The sequence below is a fragment of the Calypte anna genome, chromosome 9 (genome assembly GCF_003957555.1).
Source record: "Calypte anna isolate BGI_N300 chromosome 9, bCalAnn1_v1.p, whole genome shotgun sequence".
Taxonomy (NCBI): Eukaryota; Metazoa; Chordata; class Aves; order Apodiformes; family Trochilidae; genus Calypte; species Calypte anna.
In genome coordinates, this window is record NC_044255.1 from 16,088,527 (window position 1) to 16,110,589 (window position 22,063).

The following is a 22,063-nucleotide window of genomic DNA, read 5'->3' on the forward strand; positions in this document are numbered from 1 at the left end:
GAAGGGAGGCCTTGGGGGCAGGGTGGACACCACAGGCCGGGTCAGCACACGTCCGACCGGGACAACCCCACCGGGGCTGTGCCGGGCTGCTGGAGCTGGGCTGGCGCGTCTTCTCACACAGTTCTGGCTGGGAGTTTGACTGTCGGGGTGCTTGGCGGCTGCTCAGCCGAGCTCCAGCCATGAGTTTGGGTGGTACTGATGATGTCAGCTGAAACAAGTAAAATTTTGGGGAAAAAAATCATATAAAAGAAAACAATGAGACGCGTGGAATGAAAACAGACCTTACCTAACACCGAAACAGTAAAAATTAGAGAAAACCCCTGTCCCTAGAAGTCCACAGCCTGTCCTTGAGGAGGCCTGCAAGACAGATGTGAGGGAGCATTCCTCACAACTTGGTTATACCCTTGGGCACCAGGTAGAAAACACGGGATAATTGGATTTGCCGTATTAATATCATAATATTAATGTGCTATTAGCACACTTAAATACCCACCCATAGGCTTGAGGGACCTCTCCTAACATAAAGCCCCTTACTCTTTGAGCATGTGTAGTGAAATAAGCATTGTCACTTTAAATGGAAGTGGAGAACCAGCCAATTGTGTATACAAGTGATGGAGTATTATTAGAGAGAAAGCAATTGTACATGTTTTCTGAGTATAAAAGGAGCCTTGGTGTTTCAGGAAGCTGAGTTTGCTTTGTGGAATGCCATCTAGCTCCCTTTTTCTGTGCAGAGCTGGATATTAAAGGAAATATTTTGTCTCTGTGGATCACCTTGCACACTGGGTGACAGACCCTGCCTTTGGGACAACACTGGGGACTTGCTGTATTCTGGTCCAGAGAATCTCCTGTACACTAAGGTCAAACAGGACCAGTGTTAAGGATTTAAAAATACTTTCTTTTCCATGGAACAAAATAAGCCTTCCTTGTACTGGAGAAGTTTGGCCTTTGTGTAACAAAGCAGATGGTGGGGGAAAGTCTCTGGTTTGTTAGCACATCCCAGAAGACACGCTATTCTTTAATATGAGCACAACAAATTAACTCCTCTGCTAACAATCTGAGTGTAGCTAATACAAAGCATTAATAAATTATGAGTAAAATAAAGGCAGCTGTTGTAATCCTGGCTCAGAACAGGACCAGGGAACAACTGGTGCCATCAATACACTCAGGCTCCACTTGCCTCCAGATCAGTCACTGTACAGACTGGGAGAACATGAACATTAATAATGGCCACGTTTAATGCATAAGGACAAGGCTGCTGCCTGTTTAACCAATAAGAGATCTTAATAATAAAACCAGCATTTATTTCCTTGATGTATGTGATCCATGCTCAGTTGCACACCGAGTGTATGAACTGAGTGTGTGAAGAGATCAATCTGAATCCGGGCAGAGTGCCAGGGTTACGCTATGCTAATATGTATCCATCTTTCATTAGGAATTCTTCTTGGGGTTTAGATAGGCTGTGTAATTGCATGCTGTCCAAGGAAGAGGGACTAAAGATGACTGAGGAGAAAAGACTGACAGGGAGACAAAGCAAGCAAGATGAAAAGCAGACCCAAAGAAGGCAGAAACAAATGGCTGCATGGGGGGAGAGCCTGCCAGGTGGAAGTACGACATTCCAGTTTACACAAGACATAAGGAACTCAATCCTGCCTCTGTTCAGGCTCCTTAGAGATGAAAGAGCCAAAGACCAAATGGATCTCACACTGAGGAACTCCTGCAGCACTGGAAGGCTTCTTTAGCACAGGGGTAGGAGTTTCTCTAGGATTTCGGTTTGGGTTCTTTGTGTTTTCTGGACAAATTGCAGAGTTCCAAATTGAGCTTGCTGTGCAGGGGAGCACAGGCCTCTTATTTTTGAACTCCTGAAAATGTCGAAAGAGCTCATGGCTGAAGTGTGAAGGTCTTGTGACTGCTCCAGGCACAAGCAACAAAAACACACCATAACTCAGAGAGTGACAGAAACCCTGGGATTTCTTGTCCTTTGGCTGCATTAACACAAACAACACCCTTGAACATATTGGCTTTCCAATCCACTTGGAAGAAAGTTTCTGCAAGTCTCATTATACCTTGATGCCACTTTATACTAAAAACTTCATCTTTGCTTTCACATCTTTGGCAGATGTGACAGTTTCTGTGATAACAAGAAGCCTCCAGTCTGCATTCTTCCCCAGAAGTTCTTCTCTCAAGATGCAGATAAAGGATCTGGTGTTTCTTCAGTGTCATTGGGACATGGCATCATTGGCTGGGGCTGATGTGTATCTGTAGCCACCCAGATGCACTCATTTCTCCTACCCTGGCCAAAGAGTGAGATGAGAGTCCAGTGAGCATCACAGTCTGGATCCTGAGAAATGCAGAGAGCTCGACAACTTATTCAGCTGGAGGTGGGAGCTTCGATCACCCCGTGCTCTGGAAATGTGTGCTAGAAGTTGGCAGGGGCAGAAACCTGGAAGGAGAGAACAAGTGGATGAAACGTGGTGAAAGCATACACATACAAGGAATGAAACTGCACCCAGAACCCTGAGAGCATTTACACAGCCCAGCTTACCCCTAGAGCAATGGCCCTTCATGTCATGTGTGGACACACCTCCTCCTGCTCTAGATGGCTGTGGTGCCAGCATTTGATTTTAATTTGCTTTATATTGTTGGGAAGTAAAATTATGACAGACACTTTAGGAACTGGATCCTAATCCTGGTGACTAAATCTAAGCTTGTATATGATTTCTTAATACAGTGTATGTTATGGACATTACCAACATAGGTAATGATGTCTTATCATACCTCTTTTCACAAGATTTTTTTATTTAAACCACCGTATTTATGAAAGGTGAAGGAAAATATAAGAAACAGAAGTACCTGCTTTCACTGTTGGCCCTCTCCTTGGTGAGGCTGAGTGATAATTTTTTTTGCAATGACGCATGAAAATTATAGGGATGTTTGGAGAAGAAGAACCAGCTTCATGATCGTGTCCCAGGGCACTGGGAGGTGCACACCTGGAAGGGGTGAAGGTGGAGCTGCTGGACTGGCAGGCAGGAGGCAGGCAGTGGCAGGATGAGCAGACAGAGACACAAGGTGCAGAAGAGCCTGAAGAACCAGACACAGAACTTGGTGTGATGGAAGTGGCAGGACAGAGGGGTGTCACTGTGTGTTAACCACACTTCTGTCCCTTACAGGTGACTTTACAGCCTCATACCTTGGCTTCTGACCAAGAGAAACCATGTTCTCAAAGCCTCTGTCTGGGGCTCCACAACCCCACTTCTTGGGGACATTACTCTCGATTTAGGGTTTCTTTTCTCAGGTAATGCAGGGAAATAAGGTGAATTATCTCCTGCCTAAAAGGGACATGGATTGCAGAATCACAAGGTGAAGGGATGGGGTGAGTCAAGAGATAATGCCAACATTAAAAGATAAAATGGATTAACATCTTCCTGCACACAGAAAGCTGCGTGGGTGGACCAAAGAGGTTGCAAAAGCAGTTTAAAAGGCAATGAGACAGATGGGCATTGCTGTATTTTTCTCTTTAAAAAACCCAAGAAATCCATCCTAAAAGCTGAGCTTTGCTGACACTACGAAGTCCATGTCAGTCAGCCAAGCTGGCTGCTTGTGGTCAGGAGGCATCAGGACAGCCTGACTACTCACCTTCCTGGCTGACCTACATGGTGCTAACAGCAAAAATGATCCATGGGAAATTCCTCACAATCATATATTTCCATTTCTATTTCAGCCTAGGATTTCAGCTCTAGCAACTCCTGAGGCAAATGAGGCCACACACTACTTGCCCAAGGCAGCTGCCCCAGCTTGTCTGCGGGATGACACAAACCATGGTGGAGGGCCCATTTAGGATGTGATTAAAGAGGTAATTCTCCTTCCCTGTGCAGATGAGATCTAAGCGTGGCTTAAGTAAATTATGGAGTGGCTTGTTATAGCCCTGGCTGAGTTCCTTCCCTGTACAGGGCCTAGTTTTTTACATCCAATTTGCTATGAATCCCAGACTGTCCCTACAGCATCCCAACACGTGCATCTCTGTACTTGTCTGACACCCGTTCTGTAGAAGATGTGACCCCAGGGACCCACTGCAAACGGCTCTGAGGTGTGGGATAAGCCCCATCAGTTTTCCTAATAGTTTCTGATGTTCATTCTCTGAAGGCTCCCTTGACCTGGCAGTGCCCATCTGTGGTTTGATCATCAGGGACAGAAAGCCAGAGCACTTTTAACAGAAGCACACTTAAACTGCAGTGTGGCACAGACAAGTGTACAGACCTTGGGAGGGTTAACAACCCCAAAAGCCCTCTTGTTCCTGCCCCCTCAAGACTCTTTTGGCTCCTGATCTCTGTCCTGGAGAGGATCTCTGCTCCTCCAGCTCCCTCCCTGTCCCTTCACATCACAGACTGAGCTCAGCCCTTTGGTTTGTCACTTTCATGGGCCCTTTTTCAATGGAGTTAAAAATCACTTCTAGCACCTCATGATCTTCCACCCCATCTCTGGGCATTTTTCTGGCATAAGGGGCTTGGCAGCCTCCATCTTCCCACCCTGTGCAACTGTTTGATCTTTATTGCTCTTACTGGCCTTACTTCAGCTTCTTGGGCATTGCCAGGTTCTTTCCATAAAGTGGAAAATTTAATCCCTTTGGAGACTGTGGCATAAGCAAGGACTCAGAAGAGGAGTGGGACCTGTACCCGTGAAACAGACCCACTTGGCCGTACCCTCGGAACAACAGTGGCCCTTCGCACAGGTATTCTCAAGTGCAAAACCCCCGCGACGCTTCCACAGCACCTGACAGAAACTTCTCTCGCTTGGAATTAAACTGCAGCTCCGGACGCCTGAGCCGGCGTTTGCTCCGGGGCTGCTGTGCCATAGCCCAGCGAAAGCCGCCGCCGGCACACCCAGCCCGCCGTCCCCTGCTCCAGGGGACCCGCCCAGCCTCGCCCCCGCCGCGAAGGAACCTGCACCGGTCGCAGCGGCCCGGTTGCCGGGGGATGGCGGGCGCGCTGCGCGCTGCTGGCTCCCAGCGGCCGCCCGGGGGCGGAACGTTCCGGGTGCGGCCGCGCGTTCCGGGGGAAGGAGCTGCGCGAGGGACACCGGCGCCGCCATCATGGCGGCGTGAGGCGCGGCGGGCACGGCGCCGGGAGCCGCAGGGCGGGAGACCGGAGGGAGAGGCCGTGAGCGAAGAGGTAATGCCGGGGGAGGGAGGAGCTGCCCGCCCGCCCGCCCGCCCGTTCACGCACCGTCCCTTTCTCTTTCCCCCTTCGCGGTCCGGCGCTGCCGGGCGTGAGGCTCCCTGAGCGGCAAGCGGGGACCGAGGCGGCGGTGAGGGGCGAGAGGGCCCCGCGGCGGGACCCCGAGTGAATCTACCCCTGCAACGGGGCTCGGTCAGCCTGGTGGGGAATGACTGCCGGCCCCGGTGGGGCCCGAGGGCTGTGCTGGGGGTTAGCGGGGCCGGGAGGCTCCGTTCAAGTGCTTTCCATTTGTATTTCAGTCGCTTCTCACCGGGGTGAGGCGGTTGTAAGAGCAGCGAGCTGATACGGTTGTGCTGACACACTCCAGTAGTAACGCAGGTGTCTTAATGCTAACTTGGAAAAAGGGAAAGAATTGTGGTTCCTTCCCTGACAGGGCATGGGTGCAGCCGGTCAGCCTCTTGTCTCTTTGGTTGTCTGTGAGGGAGGACGATGGCACGGATGGGAACCCTGAAACTTGGCTCTCATTCTGGGCTTCTCGGTCCTTGTACTCCCCTGAGAAAATCGTATGTCCTCTGTGTCTGTTCTGCACCGGAGAGTCACACTGGTGTGTCCTCGGGTGCAGAAGGAAGCCACGTGTAGTGTTATACTGAAAGGATTTCTCAGTTGAAGCTGAGGTACCGTTCCTCAGCTACAATAAGGGGTAGCAGTTTTACACTAGAACAGGGTTGATTTAGATTAAATATTAGGAAGAAATTCTTTACTGTGAGGGTGGTGAGGCACTGGATCAGGTTGCCCAGAGAAGCTGTGGATGCCTCATCCCTGAAATGTTCAAGGCAAGGTTGGATGGGGCTTTGAGCAACCTGGTCTAATGGAAGGTATCCCTGCCTGTGATAGGGGATTTAGAACTAGATGATCTTTAAGATCCCTTCCAACCCAAACCATTCAGTGATTTTCTTCAGTCAGGCTGCATGTGTGCCTCTAGAGTCCCAAAGAAACTTTTGCAGTGATAGCTGAGAAATCTTTGTGTGGAGAGTACAAAAAATTGCCCACTCAGGTTGGGACCGTTTGTACCTGCAGGTGTAATTGAATGGAGTAAAGTGTATTTTTAGAGGTTGACTAGTAGAGGAAGCAGGCTGTGTTGCCTTCACAAGTCTGAATTTGGTTAGGCATGGCAAAAGAGCACAAAAATCTGTGTGACTGTATTACCCCCACAAGCGCAGATGTGATCCCAGTGGTCATGCAGAATGAGATAACTTCTCTGTGTTTTTTTTTCACCAGAGTAAAGATTATGTGCTGTGCTTGATCATTATCTGTTACAAACACACACACAAACCTTATCTGCAGCATTCTTTGTTTTGTGTTTGAATCAATATGCTTCAAAGTTTTTTCCTAGTGGTTTGTAAACATCCAACTTATTTTGTTGAATTTGTTAGTAAATAGTGTTTACATTTCAAAAGCAACATCTGCTGGGAGACAGCATGCACACCAGAAATGTCAGGCAAGGCTGAAGACAAAGACCTCTCTTTATGAGGACTTAAATAGAGCCTTTGTAGAAAGGGTATTTTTAACACTTAAGCCTTTCAGTTAGCCCAAAACACTTTTAACTGCACAACCTAGACTGGTAAGCTACTTAGAGGCCACAGCTCTTTTTGCTTTTTGGGCTCAGAAAGCAATAGGAATGATGTACACACACATATATATATAGCTGATGTCAAAGGAAGAGGTGCCATGTGTGGTTTACAAGGTGGACCAGTTCTTCACAGAGAATAAATTAGTTGCTGTTTTGAAGCTGTGTAATGAGGAAGGAGGAAGTCTTGGCTCACCTTTAATAGACATAATAATAGACATCTTTGCAGTTGACATTATTTGGCAGCATCAGTAGAAAGAAAAGTTTGAAAACAGCATGGTATCCAACCTCCTTTACTATTAGCAGGAATAGATTATTTCATGGGACTGACCAGACAGTCTGTAGGAATTTTGCTCAGATGCTGTGTGAATCGGTTTTGATCCCCAGATAAATCAGAGTTGAACCTGGACTGCCCTATGAACGCTGAAAAACTCTGCTGGCACCAAAATGTTGCTGTGCTGAGCCTACCCTCTGATCCACTGCCAGCCAGAGTTCAGCAGAGAAGAAAGATGTATTTAATGTCATGTTCTTTTACTGACAGATTGAAAACCTAGAATGGCAGGAGAACAGAAGCCATCCTGCAATCTTCTAGAGCAGTTTATTTTGCTAGCCAAAGGTACAAGTGGCTCAGCACTGACTGCTCTTATAAATCAAGTGCTGGAGGCTCCTGGAGTTTATGTCTTTGGAGAGCTGTTGGAGTTAACAAGTGTGCAAGAGGTAAGAGACTTCTGTGCTGATTCCCCTTCTTCTCTCACATGCTGTCACAGTTTGTGAAATTTCTGTGCCAGGAAGGGCCTGGTGTGACTTGCCTCGCTTCTGAGATGTCTGTGTATCAGATTGATGTTGCTCTTTCTTGTATATATTAGATGTTAAAAAATAACTGTAAAGTTTTATTACCTTAATGTGATTACTAATACAGCAAAAATCTGGCAGCAACACAATATCAGTTCTAAGGAGGCACCTAGCCAGGCAACAACAACAAAATCCCTTTCTATGCCTTCGTTGTCCTGGAAAGCAGAACCTCAGTGCTCCCCAAGTCTTCATGAGCAAATGTCTAAAGTATCAGGCCTGGGTACTCACCAAATTCCAAACATTTCAAGCCAAGGTGGAAAGTAAATTCCAGAGTTTTTACTGAGAATACCTCACCAGCACCCTCCTCTAGTACAGTGAGGGAAGCTAAGTTGAGTATCTCTGCAGCTGGGCTACACCAAGTTTGGTTTTCCAAACAGTCTCTTGAATCTGCTGAAAGATACCTCTGAGGTGATTCAGCATCACATCCCAAGTACATTATTTTCCTGGATCTGTGTGTAGCAAATAGCATTAAAACCCCCCACTCAATAAAAATCGCTGCTTGGTGCTGCCATTATTCCCATGAAGTGTTTGTTTGTGAGGGGAGTGCTGTAACTTTCAAATGCAAGCAACTTAAAATGTTCTGTCTTGCTTTGCTTTGATGTTTTTGTGGCTCTGCAGGTAAGCTGTTACTGCTTTCCCAGTAATAGCAAGAGTGCTTAACTAACTGACACCATTGCCTTCTTGCTTGTCACATGATGAGAAGAGCTGCCCCTGTAGGCTGTCAGCTGAAATTAAGAGTTGCCTTTTTCTTTTGCTTCCTAAGGTGCCACACAAAGCAGTTGACAGTCCAAATTACAGTTAAGTTCTGGTTCATAGAAAGGGCTGGATGATCCTTACTCTGAAACTGCTGAAATTTGCTGCAGCTCATGAGGCCTTAGAAAGGGTCTAGCTCTTTAAGATTAGGACTTGAATGCTTTTCTGAGTACTTCTTGTCCTATGCAGTTTTAAAAGATCCTCTGGAGAAGTTGCTTGCCTACCAGTGTTGTATTGGCTGTTACTGTGTTACATGGAATGTCTTTTGTTTACTTCCCACCCAGCTTGCTGAGGGGTCTAATGCTGCTTACTATCAGTTGCTGAACCTGTTTGCATATGGAACATACCCCGACTATGTAGGTAAGAGACTGCTGCCTGTTTGCAGAATTGCCCTTTAGAGCTGTCAGAGGAAGTTCTTTGCTTTCTGCTGCACCTGGTGTAGTGGGGCTGAGTGAAACTGCCCAAGGACACAATTTGTTTGGGAGGAGAATTTTTCATAGGGAGTCTCTTGGTCATATGTTCTTTTTAACTGCTAAAATGTGAAGGGACTATGCACTAGAGACTGTGGTGCCTTACTGGTTTGGATTGTACTGCAGCACTGGATTGAAGTGGTCTGTACCAGTATTCATTGACATTCACAGGCCACTTCTGCAGAGTGTAGTTTCAGACATCTGTTTTGAAATTTAGATGTCACTGGGTATGGAAGCTGCAGAAGACTTGTACGAAATTGTTCTATGTTTTTTATAAAACCCTATATGGTTAATGGGATAACCTTTTGTTCTGTGATGGCATTGCTGAAACAGAAGGGAGCATTACTTACCTAGAATAAAGATTGAAATAACGACTTCTACACAGCTTCAGAAGGACTGTGTGTGAATCATCATAGTATCTGTCCGGATGTGCTTTTATCTCTGGTGCTTATGCTTCCATTCTGCTACAATTTAATACTTCATTTGTGGGTAGCAGCCTAATTCAGACCATTACAGAGTGTGACAAATAATTCTGTCATGGTGCTGGTTATCACTGTGGTGGATGAGCTAAATAGTTCCTATAAGGACAAGTGGCATCTATAAGTGCATGGACTGGAAATTCCGGTGGCTGTGGAGCAACACGAGCCTCATGAATTCTGTGACTGATTAGGATGTGTTTGCTGTGCATGGATCTTGTGTCCCAGCATGTGACAGCACAGTTTGTTCTTCCTTTTCTAGTGAAGGAAGAGAATTGGGGACAAAGTAATCAAAATGTAGAGCAGTGAATGAAACGGGAGAATTTGAATGGCCCTGAAACACTAATTTCTATTAAAGCAGTTATTTTAAAGGGTTTCTTTGCTTTGGAAAGCTGCCTCTTTTCTTTTTGGTTTTAAATATTCATGAGGCACATGAGTATAATACAATGACAATGAGGCCATGTAAGTACCTAGATTGATAATTTCTCCTCTCTTCCTCAGCCTAATACTTCACACTTTCAGCCCTAAATTCTGCAGCTCTTCAGAGGAATAAAACCCACTGTATTTACAACCAGATCAGCAAAGGGGGGAGATTTTATTCTGCCAGCTCTTTAAAGAAATAAAAATTATTTGGTGGTAGAAACAAAACATAAACCAAGTGTTTTGACCACTTGTGTAGATATGAATTACATTCTAATTCCAATACCAAGAGTTATTGGAAAGTGTGTTAGTCTGTCATCATCATCATCATCATTGTCTCTTCTTGGCCACTGGTGAAGGAGTTCAGCCTTTTGGGCTTTAGTGTAGTGTAACTACACTGAAGTTTTGCAGCCTGGATTGGGTAATGCTTGAAGGGAAGTCCTGAATCTTGTCTTTTTAACATTAACAGCAAACAAAGATAACCTGCCCGAATTAACAGCGACTCAGAAAAACAAGCTGAAACACTTGACGATTGTAAGCCTGGCTTCCAGAATGAAGGTAAACTGTATTGATTTCAGTCCTCTTGTTTGTTTTCTTTTGAAAATGGCATTGCTTTCACTGCATTGGAGTTGTATTGGACTGCATGAGTAGTCTCAAGAATCCAACAACTGGGAAAGTATCTGTAAGGCAGAGTATTCTGTCACGGTGCATTTGGAATGTTAACAGTGAACTTATGTGTATGAGATGTGAGGGTCTCTGAGCTGCCGTGCAAATTGGTCAATAAGGGCTGGGATGTTTTTATGGATTCCTTTGCTGCTGGGGAGAGAGAATCAGTCTGAAAACCACTGACTTTGTGTTCTGGAGAAAACTACTCACTTCTTTTGGTTTCTTCTACAATCCCATTACCTTTTTTCTCCAGAACATGCTATGTCAAGGCTTTAGGAATTACCAAAGCTGTGTCAGAATATTACATAACAGCAGATGTGTGTTCTGTCATGTTCCATCACTGCTGTACCTCTAGGCTGAAGCGTGGGATACAATAAACTTTTGGACCTTGACCTGAGACTTTGCTGTTCATTTTGGCTCTAGGACTGTTAACTTATTCTTGGACTTGCTGTTTTTAGTGCATTCCATATTCTGTGTTGCTGAAGGACCTGGATATGAGGAATTTGAGGGAGCTGGAAGATCTGATTATTGAAGCAGTTTATACAGATATTATCCAGGGGAAGCTGGATCAACGGAACCAGGTGCTAGAGGTGGATTTTTGTATCGGCAGAGACATTCAGAAGAAGGACATCAGTAATATTGTCAAAACACTCCAGGAATGGTGAGGCAGTCTCTCCACCTACCTCGTACATAGCTTGTTGTGTCTTTTTCTTATTCATCAAAGCTTCAAGCACTGGCTCAGTTTCACCATGCCCCATTCATCGGGAGCCTTATGCTGTAAGTAGGCACTTGGAGGAGTAGGCTGCTAGACAGGTTTCTGAAGATCCCACATAGGATTTGGTTTGTGTTGTGTATCAAGTCAAACTGTATTAGGTCTTTGAGATTCTTCTCTATCTGTTGATTTTACGTGGGAGAACCCTAATGAGGTGCCAAGGGCCCTTTAAAACAGACAGGCCAAATTGGACTTGAGGTCTTATGGTGGAAACTATTCCTCTTTCAGCTGCTACACTTGATACAAACCCAGAAATGTTACTTTTCAGCCTTTCACTTTAATGAGAGTTACATGGGCAAATTGTAGAGACTCTCAGTTCTTCAAAGGGGATCTCTCTGAACTTTCCGATGCCTTTGCCTTCTTGTTCCTGCAAATGCAGGCTGCATGCAACTGTATTGGGACTGTGGTTCTATCTTTTGTACCTTTACTAGGAAGTTGCTTCTCATCTTGTAGGATTCCCTTCCCACCCAGAGAAATTCCCCTGTAAACTGTGGAGTCTGTGACAGGTTCAGAGCTGACTGGGATTTGCTTCCTAGTTGCTGTGGTAGAGTGTGCATGAAAAGTAATTAAACTGCTTGGCAAATATGATGTCCTGAGGTGGGATTTTTTTGTTCTCTACTCCAACTCCCTCAATCCCATATCATTGAGAGGGCTTTGGCAGCTTTGTGGACCTTAAAGGTTTGGAAGGTAACAATGAACATACTGCCAATTCCCTTTCTGTCCTCTCCAGTTAGGGGTTCTATGTTGGAGGAGTGCTCTTGTCTTTTGAACACTTAACAGGCTCTCTGAATTTGACTTTTTGTTTTATTTTAAAGTTTTACTTACCTTTGAAAAATGCATCCTGGCTTAAGCAGTAACACTGATTAAAAAGGATGTTGAAAGTGCATCAAACTTGTGCTTGCTTTTTGATGGTCAGGTAAGAGCGGGACTAGGTAAAAAATGTGAAATACATTGACCAAAGAGCAAAGCTTTTCCTTGCCAGCTTGTTTGAATTCTAATCTTTAGCAGGAAGTATAAATTTCACAATCTCCTAAAATGACAGGCAAGCATGAATCTTCAGATTGTCCAATTGAGCTGCTCCACAGAGAACTCAAACCTTGGTTGACATTGTTTGTGTCTTGCAGGTGCGATGGTTGTGAATCTGTTCTTTTAGGAATTGAGCAGCAAGTACTTAGAGCCAACCAATACAAAGAGAACCATCACAGAACGCAACAGCAGGTAGAGATGGAGGTGGGTACAGAGTTACTTAAGACTGCTCTATGCTTTCTGATAACTGTTTGTTTACTGAAGAAAATAATCTGGTAACACCTGCTTAGCAGTCATGGCTTCTCTGGAGTAGGCCAGCAATTGTGCAAATCAGATGTGCTGGTTTGGAGTAGGAAGAAAACACATCTGCTGCCATGTGCTAGAAACACCACAAATACCAAGTTTTCCTACTCTGAGCAGGCTGGAACTTCCTTCTATAAATTCTTAGAAGTTAGGCTAGGTGGCTGTACTAGCTACAGTTTCCTGAGTTGATTGTTAGGACAAGATCTTGGATGCAGTTCTGTTCCTTTTGTACACAACAGGCAGGAATAAAAAAAACCCAACAGTTAACTTTGTTTTAAACCCAAAAGTGTAGCTAACAAAAGTTTCTTGAATCTAATTGGTTTTGCAAGAAGTGCCGTTGGCAGCTTCCTTCGGGGTCTTTCTCTTGGGGAATCTTCTCTCGTCAAACTGAGCAGGGCTCTTGCACGACCTGGCGGCGCTCCTGCCTCTGTGTCGTTTGCAGCTCGGCAGTAGATGGCAGCACAGGCTCGCGATTTTAGCCCCTACTGCTGTGTGAGAACAAATCTTGGCTAATACAGCTGTAAAGGTGAAAATGGTCCTCTCGAGGCACTTGCTCAGGGTTTATTTCTTGAAGAGTGCTGCATCCCTGCAGGTTTATGCTTGCCTTCTGAAGCAGCATATGCTTGGTGGCTTGAGTAGCATCCATAGTGCATTTGGTTTGCCAGATGCTTTTATCCTAGAGTTGGCACACCTGATTCCCAAACTTATTTTGGCATGTGTTTTCTGGGTTGTTTTTTTTTTTTTCATGTTTTGTTTTGCTTTACTTTAAGATTTGCTCATCATATTTCTGCTGAGCCCTACAGGGTTCCAGGTGACAGAATATGGTGCCTGGTTCTGTATCCGTCTTTTTCAGACAGAGCAGCAGAAGTGCCACTGCTGCCTCCCACTAAACCAGTTTCTGTTCTGCTTTTAGCAGATATCTGTGGTTCAGCCAGCCAGCTAGGCCAAGTGGCACTTTCCCTTTTCAAATGCTGTCCTAAGTGTAAGTTTACTTCTTTCACAGTCTGCTTTGTCCTTACTGCTTCTGGCACCAAGGCAGTACTGGATTCCTCCAGCCAGCCAGAAAGGTGGTGCCATATTGTGCCTGATGTCTCTTTAGAAAAAAAAAAAAAAATTCTCTAGCTATTCTGTATTGGATCCTGCCTGGAAATATTTACTCCTGGCTCTTAAGTGAGCATGAAACATTACTTCTAATAAACTCAAGTGCAGAGCATGTTTCTGATGAGAGAGTCTGTTTTATGATCTATACTCCAGGGTTTTTTCAGTATGTTTATGAACAGAATTACTACTGCCAGGGGAGGAAGAAACGGGTGCTGATTCACTTTCTCTTCTTGGCCAGGTCACAAACATAAAGAAAACATTAAAAGCTACAGCCTCGTCGTCTGCACAGGAGATGGAACAGCAGCTGGTAGAGCGAGAGTGCCCTCCACACACAGAACAAAGGCAGCCCACAAAGAAGATGTCCAAAGTCAAAGGGCTGGTCTCCAGCCGTCACTAGAACATACCATCTAAATGTCATTCAGTTAGGAATGACAACAGGAGGAGCAAAAAAGGGCCTCTGTCTCCTTTTCCAGTGGGTTCTGGGCCAGTCCCTTCTAGGCTGGCAAGTAAAAGCCCTGTTTGAATACAGCTCCCAGTTAGCAGCACCTGGCTAAGTTAAACTGTGCAGCCCCTATTAATTTCCTGGGTGTCCCTGTTCTGGTCCCTTAAAGGGGATTTCTAAAGAGAGGGACTAACCTAGGGGGCAGGGGAAAAAAAATATCTGTGGACAGTTTTGTTCCCTCCCAGCCAGTCTCATTGCTGCTTAACCTTGAGGAAGCTGCTGTATTAAATCAGATCTTGGAAGAATTTCTGTAGCAAGTGTCTGAATCCCAGGGTTGAAGTATGGCTACCAAAGCCAGGCTGGGAGTGAGGAAGCCACTAACACAGATTTTTTCATTCCCAAAGGGAGCATAGGAAGATTTCTAGGCCAGGAACTGCTTTATATGGAAGTCTTCAGCCTTTCTGCTACCCCTGTCTATTTTAAACTGGGGTGAAAATCACACTACCTCGCTCTGTGAAGATGATGTCCAGTGCTGGGCTGTTTACTTAACTGTCTGCTTACTGCCCTTACCAAGCCCTTTAATCTTTCACAGATTTAAAGCACTGTTCTGCATCTCTGAGGCACTGATACAATTGAGGAGGAAGCGAGCTGCTCTTTCAAGCCTTCCTTGTTGCAGGTGGATAGGGACTTACTAGAAACTGTTCCTTCTGAATGTAATGTGACCTTCCAGAGCTACCTGTGAGTTGTTTCCCCCATTGATACCTTCCAAGGGTAATGCATTCACTCTTTCTGTGGATGCTGTCGACAGAGGTCTGCATGGGAGAAGAACTCCTTTAGCATCGTGATAGGCTGGTGGCCCAGGACCCACTGGCAGGGGTCACAGCAGCACCCCCTTGCTGAAGCAATGGACTTGACAAGTTTTTCTGAACTTTGAACACTTTCAGGTTGTATTTTCCTCCCTTTTTTTTTTTTTTTTTTTGTATATTGTTGTGATTCTAAAGCATTTCAGCCTTTGTTTTGTGGTTTTTTTTATTATTTGTTACAGGCTAACTTCAGGTGATGTACACCTAGTTTGGCAAGGTGTGGGGTTTTTTATGGGGGAGGGAGGGGTTGGCATTGAAACAACAATTCACAAAAAAAGCACATTTTAGAAAAAAATTAAAAATGCTGATTTAATTGCAGAGTCTGGAGTCTTGGCTTTGAGGCTGCTTTCAGCTTGTAGTCCAACAGCACTCGTTTACTTGAGCATTTACTTGATTCTTGATGCTACATTATCAGTAGGTCTGACTAATCTCCCTGATTCATCTGGGAGGGGAGGTAGGGAAGTGCACTTCCCATTTTGTTAGTGGTTCATCTTTTTCCACATTTGTGCAGAAGTTTCTGTGACAAAGCCAGCAGCTGAACCCAGTACCCTGAGCTTAAGCACCTTTGATGCCTGATTGTGGAAGGTTTGTAGTTGTGCTCTGCCTTACATCAGTCAATTCCTTCCTTCGAGTTTGGCAGAGGACTGCTTTTTAGTTTTGTCCCTGCATGCTGTAAAGAGAAGGACTTTCCATGAGTGAGCAGGGGAGCTGTTTAAGCAGAGGACTGTGACAATGCTTCAGTCCTGCAGCCAGCTGTCACCTGCACTTGCTTGTGCAATGAATGTGCCTGCCTCTTACTGCTACCAGAATCCTTTGCTGTCTGCGTGTTTTCAGTCCTCAGTCACAGGACTAGTTATACACTTATTAAAGTAAATTCCTTTCCTTTTCTTCTGCAGTGCAGGCACACTAGCTTTTCATTTTGAGAGATGGATCTAAATACCTCCCATTCAGCTGTCTCTGGGTCAAGTCCCTTGGTTTCTGATTCTTTGCCAGCTCTCTCTCCCCCTAGAGATACTAGCCAAAAAACTCCCAGGGAATGATGTTAAGTCAATAAGCACAGAGCACGAAGCCTTCCTCTGTATCTCCAGGAAAGTGTTTCCCAAGCAGCATCAGTACTGGCTTCTGCTCTAGCTTCTCCCAGGGTTTAGCTGACAGCTTCTCAGGAGGTGTAGGTGGACTTTGTATACCTGTCTAATAGATCTGTGTGATGAAGGTGGACTGAGTCTCTTTCTGGCTTCCTGTGTGAGCAGCTGTGGTGTAGTTGTCCAGTTCCTCCCTAGATTTGACTAGTGAGAAGAGGTTCTGTGGTCCTCTCTAGCTGCCTCCTTTCCTTCCCGTTTTTAATATCAGTCCTGCAAAGAGGCAGGAGGAATACAAATGCCTTTGGAAACTGTTTTAGCTCCTCGGCAAGCCAAAGTCTGCTGGGGAAATAGATGTGAGTTTGGCATCCTTGGTGTTTATTCACTGCCAGTTACAGGAGTCACATTAGTTTGCTGAAGCTTCTTTAGTGTTTTGAGTTTGTTCTTATTTTTTTCCTGCTCTCAAAACAGGGATGGGGGCGAAGATCTTACTTATGCTTCAGTACACATTGCTTTTGATTAGCAAAAAAGCAAAGGAGGAAATAGCACTTTGGATAAAGAACTGTCCCATGTTTGATGACAGTAGGGGACAGAGAAGGGAATGGGGTATTGGAGGAAACTGAGCTGTTTGCATGTTTGGCTTTCCTGGTGTGCCAGCGACACGCTCGGTGCTGCAAAGGGAGGGGGGTGTCTGCAATCAGCCCAGTCTGAGATGAGTCATTAACAAATGACATGCACAGAGTACCTGGGGGAGGCAAACAGCTCTGCAGCAGCTGGTTAATGAATCTGGCTTGAAGGAAAGAGAAGCTATTCCAGGAACGAAGCAGAAGGCATAGATGTTAACAGGGAAGGATGCAGGAGGTGCTGTGCTGTTTTAGAAGGGCAACAGATAAAAACTACATTGACTCCCTATGACTACAGGGAGGGCAGAAACTCGGGAGATTTTTAAATTAGGGGCTGATAGGGGCTGAATTATGGATAGTCTTGAGTAAGCAGTGCCTGGGGAGTTTAATTGTGCTATGGGGACAAGAGGGAGGAGGAAGCAGAGGTAGATTTGATGCAGACTCCCATGTATTGCATATACCTGCTGGAGGCAGCTACCACAGCTTGTCTGAGCGCTGCTGGATGCTGCTGCCTGATGTGGGGAGGGCATCATGCCCTGCTTGGTTTTATGGCAGCAATGGGCTGCTCCAGCTGCAGCTCACTTTGAGATTGCAGCAGGACAGAGTTTGAGCTGTTGAACTTGTGTTTGCCTCCTCCACCCGGAGGGAGTCAAAGTAATGGAGCTCCCTTCCCTCTGCTCTTCAGGGCTTTATTGTCTAGCTTCATGTTCTGCAACTCCACTTGTACTAGTGCTTGTTTAATATGGAATTGAGCACTGAGCTGGAAAATGGAAGAGAGGATCTCAGCTGATTGCAGTGCTGGTAGACTGCCCTAGCCCTAAAGCTGTGCCTCATGATAACAAATGGCCCTGGCACTCCTGCTGTGACTCAGTTGATACCAGCCAACATCAGGCAGTTCTGGAAAGTGATAAAGCAATGCTAATGACAATTGTTTTAACAAAGAAAATGTTTGGGCTCAAAATTTGTTGTTTTTTACTTCCCTCTTCGCTTTCTAAGAGAAGTTGAATGCTAGTGTAGTCATCTGTTGAGAAGAGAAAATCAATGCTGACTGATTCTTCTGTGTTCAATTGGAGACCCATCCTGCAGTCAGCCTTCTGAAGACTTCTGAAAGCCCATAGGTGCTTCATGGAGCTGCACACAGGCTCGCAGGTCTCACTCCGTTCATGAAGTGCAGGAGTAGGACCTGCAGAGCTGCTCTCCTGAGTGAAGCTGGGAAAATGGAGCTTTTGTTCCCATACAAGAGTGTTGTGGTGGAATGTAGCCATTGTCCTGTCAGCCCTGCTAAGTGACTTTAGCTCAACAACAATTTTTTATTCCTGGAAGAACAGAATATGATGCAGAACCCAGCAGGTGGTTTTGGTTTTGGTGTTCTGCTTATCCTGTGAGGGGGAAATGCATTGGTCCACATGCTTAGAAAGGAATCTGGACTTACCCATTGAAGGGGAAGCAGAAGGGAGATCGCCATCAACTTTGATAGCTGTATTAGAACATAAAAAATCCTAAACTTTTGGTTCTGTGCAGTTTTATGTGAGTGTATCAAAGCTGTTTAGAGAGACCCCGATTTTGGAAACCACATAAATCCTACCTGCTGCTGGGGTAAAACAGCCAATACTCATGCATTTGCAGGCCTGTTGGTGCTGCCATTTGTCCCTTCAGTGTCTGAGCTGGTTGCAGACTTTGCAGTGGGGAGAAGCAACATTGTTCTTTATTATTCTGAATAAAGGAGAAATTAAAGAACCTGCCCCACAGGTGTAGAGACCCAGTTAGCCAGATCTCTGGCATCTATTCCCATACCAAGTTTTCTGTTGGTCTCTTGCCCCACCCCTCTGCCAAATCCTCTGTAGCATCTGACCTAATGCAAGGGAACCAAAACCTAAATCTGTCTAAACCTAAATCTGATTATTTTTGTGTAATCTTAGAGAGAGTAACCCAGGGGCATCAAGAAAGATAAAGTGTGTGTGTGTGATCTCAGTTCCTGCTTGTAGTTTTGAGTGATCTCAGTTCCTACTTGTAACCTCAACCTTTTATTTTTATTATGGAATTTTAACCTGATGGTCTGATTGAATTTCTCAGCAGACTCTTTTAGAAATATGTCATTTTTTCACTCCATTCCATGGTGAAAGTTGGTGTCTCTCAGGGACTGTTGACATTTTGCTGATATTTCATCAAGTTTGGCTCTACCACAAAGTTACCAGAGGTATGATGCCAGAGACATGTACTGTAAAGACACAACATATTTACCCTCTAGTATAGGCTGCACCCTGCTTCTTGGTGGCAGCTTGGTGGTACCCCAGTTTCTGATTAGTGAACCAGACAAAGAATTAGGTAGAGCAGCACCCTGCTCCCTGTCTCCAAATATACAGAAACATGTTTCTTTTCCCCACAGTGTGTAGAATTCAAAAGATGCTGTGATGTGTTTGCTGCTGGGTGCAATTGCATGAGTGTGATAGCTGTGACCATACCTTTTCTTGCCTAGATGTCTCCACTGTAGTGAATGAGAAGATGATCAGAGGGCTGGAGCAACTCTCCTATGAAGATGGGCTGAGAGAGCTGGGGCTGTTCAGTAAGGAAAGGACAAACCTCTGGGGAGGCCATATAGCAGCCTTCTAGTACCTGAAGGGGCTACAGGAAAGCTGGGGAGGGGCTTTTTGCAAGGGCATGTAGCAATAGGATGAGCAGTAATGGTTTTCAAACTGAAAGGGGGGAGATTTGGGTTAGATACTAGGAAGAACTTCACTGTGAGGATGGTGAGACACTGGATCAGGTTACCAAGAGAAGTTGGTCTCCCTGGATGTGTTCAAGGCCAGGTTGGGGCTTTGAGCAACCTTGTCTAGTGTGAGGTGTTCTGCCCATGCAGGACAGCTGGAAGTAGGTAATCTTTAAGGTACCTTCCAATCAAAACCATTCTATGATCCTGTGAACATGCACACTGGAAATCCTAGGTTGTAATGAGATGCCATAAGGTCATTTAACAGTCCTGAAATGTGTGTAGCTATTGTAGAAGGTGGGATACCCACATCTGCAGGCCTCCCATAGAGGCTTGTGAATCTTGGTATCATTTGGGCTTTTTTTTTAAATGCTCATGCACACACAATACCTCTGTGTTTCCAGAAGAGTGTTGGGTAAGTGAAGCCTCACTCCATCAGAGATCATCCTTTTTGTGATTATTCTGGGCTTCTCTGACTGTAGGATTTTATCATCATGGGTATGAAGTTTGGAAGGAGTGTTGTCTAGCCCTCTAGACTCTTCCTGAAGGAGCTGTTTATTTCACCAGCCCTAATGATTCAGTTGGTGTCTCATGATCAGCACAGTCCTGAGGCTACCTTGCACTTATGCAATCACTAATGTGTTTCATTGTCACCTTCACAGCTGTGAAGGAGCATCAGTTCCTACAGGATCACCTGCCAGCTGTGATGCTGTTCCTTTTACATCATGCCTGTGAGATGACACCTCTCCTTGCTGGCAAACAAGCCAGGTGGGTAGGCATTGGTCCTCAAAGCTCTTCTGCATCTAGGGAGGTGCAGGCTGTTGCCTGGTTCAGTGTAATGGAAATCAAGGACAAAGTGTCATAAGTAAGGGCAATGTGAAGAGCTGTGTCCTGTTCCAGCTGTGCCACAGATGCAGCAAGCAACCTTGGGCAAATTAGCTCCTCTGCAGCCTCTCTTATGTGCTGACTTTGTGACAGAGGTTTGCAAAGTTCTTTAGTCTCCTGGCAGAGCAGAGGTTTATTGCTGATGGAACTGGAGAAGATGCATGTGAATGGGAAGGGCTTGGGGAGGAACTTGGAGCTTTTTTTAAAGCTTTTCTAGAAGTCATCTTCCTCCTGTGTACATACCCTTCTTTTCCCCTGATGCACATAGATTGTCCACTGTGGGAATATTGGTCTGGAGTATTAATGGGTAGTATGTCAGGTTAATTGTGGAGGGGAAGGAAAAATAGCCTGAACCATTTTCAGCAATATCAAAGAGATGCTACCTAATGATTTTCTTATTAGTTCTTTCCCCAGCCTGCCAGAGTCACTGTAGAAGTGTCATTTACAAAGACAGTTTGCAACTCATTACCCTGGATTTTCAGTGTAGTTCTGCTCCAGAAAGCATGGGCTTTTGCTGTGTGTCCCAACCTAATGAACTGCCTGATTGTGTTAGTGTTACCATCCCTTCTGACAAAGTTAGTTGCTGACTGACAGGAAGGGGCCTGTATTCAATCCCCTTCTTATTTTTGACTCATGCTTGTGTCAAGCAGAGGCTCCCTCTGGAAGCTGCCCTGTGATCACTTCCCTTTGTTTTTCTGCATTCTGAGGGAAGCAGCCCGTGCTTGGAGAAGTCCAAGAGCAAGTGGCAGGGGCATATGTGCTGCTGCCCTCCAGCTTGAATCCCTTTCCATCTGGAAAATTCCACTGCTCTGGGGCTTTAGGCTTTTATTTTTCTTCATTGGTTTGGGATTTGCTGTCACCTGAGCTGGGCTTTGTAACCCTTCAGCCATAAATACCTTGGAAAAGCTGTGTATTAACAAGCAAAAAACAGGCAATGTGGGCTGGGAGAACAGAATGGGTTTCCTGTGTATTAGAAGGCAACTGTGTCCCTGTTGTGGGAGCTCCAAGGTCTGCTCCAAGCACTTGTACCTTCATCTGTGTGTATCCACCTCTGCTAAATGCCATTCTCTGACCACTGTTGAGACACTGGATGCCACCCCCTGAGGTTGCAGCTTGCATCCAGGACAGCTCTTGCTGTTCAGTTACGTTGTCTCTGGGCTGGGATGTGGCAAGGGCATTTTCCAGTGCTGGCCCTGCATCCATTAACTGGATGTCATGAGGATCTGACCTAGCTGGCCCTCAAGGGGGGCAGTGACGTGAGATCAATTTGTTTCTGCTGACCATGAGGCCTCATCCCCTCTTAATTAGATTCCTGTGGCCCCTCTCTTTCCTGCTTGTCTTGTTTCCTACCAAGTCCCTGTTAGGGATACCCAGTTGTGGCCTTTTCAAGTACTTGCTGTGCTGTAATGAGCCCGGTTTCCCATTCTGCCTGTCCATCAAACCAAGGAAGGTGCTTGCTAGTGCTCTGAAAACTGACCTCTAGTTGAAATGCCTCTCTCTGCCCCTCAGACTTGCCCATCTGGCTGTGCTATGCGGGTGCCAAGATTGAATGGAACCTAAAGTTTTCCCAAGTGCTCTTTAATTCCCTGTACTGCCTTTTCTCTTGCACATCAGCTCACATCCCCATGTGGACACGATGTTCCTGTCTGGCACGTGGGAAGCCACCACGCTGAGGGACAAGGTGACTTACACCTGGTCAGAGTAGAAGCAGCAAAGCGAGGAGCCAAGCTCTTATCTTTTCACTCTGCACAGGGAGCTCTTGCTCTGATCTCTTTCCAAACTAGTGTCCTTTGGCATTGCAGCTTTGCCCTTTTCCTTGGAAGCTTT

The 22,063-nt window shown here is 45.5% G+C and overlaps 1 protein-coding gene across 2 annotated transcripts; it reads left to right on the forward strand.

Annotated features, from left to right (window-relative positions):
* The first annotated feature begins 5,087 nt into the window (after positions 1 to 5,087).
* On the forward strand, positions 5,088 to 15,112 carry COPS7B (COP9 signalosome subunit 7B). 2 transcript variants are annotated; one of them, XM_030455877.1, is made up of 7 exons: positions 5,088 to 5,165; positions 7,340 to 7,515; positions 8,688 to 8,763; positions 10,239 to 10,327; positions 10,894 to 11,096; positions 12,332 to 12,437; positions 13,876 to 15,112. In XM_030455877.1, the coding sequence occupies exons 2-7, from the start codon at positions 7,354 to 7,356 to the stop codon at positions 14,032 to 14,034; spliced, it is 795 nt and encodes a 264-aa protein (XP_030311737.1). In that variant the 5' UTR covers positions 5,088 to 5,165; positions 7,340 to 7,353; the 3' UTR covers positions 14,035 to 15,112. The 2 variants fall into 2 exon arrangements, with proteins under 2 accessions (XP_030311737.1, XP_008491562.1); XM_008493340.2 differs by lacking the exon at positions 5,088 to 5,165 and having other exon boundaries at positions 7,270 to 7,515.
* Positions 15,113 to 22,063: the final 6,951 nt, after the last annotated feature.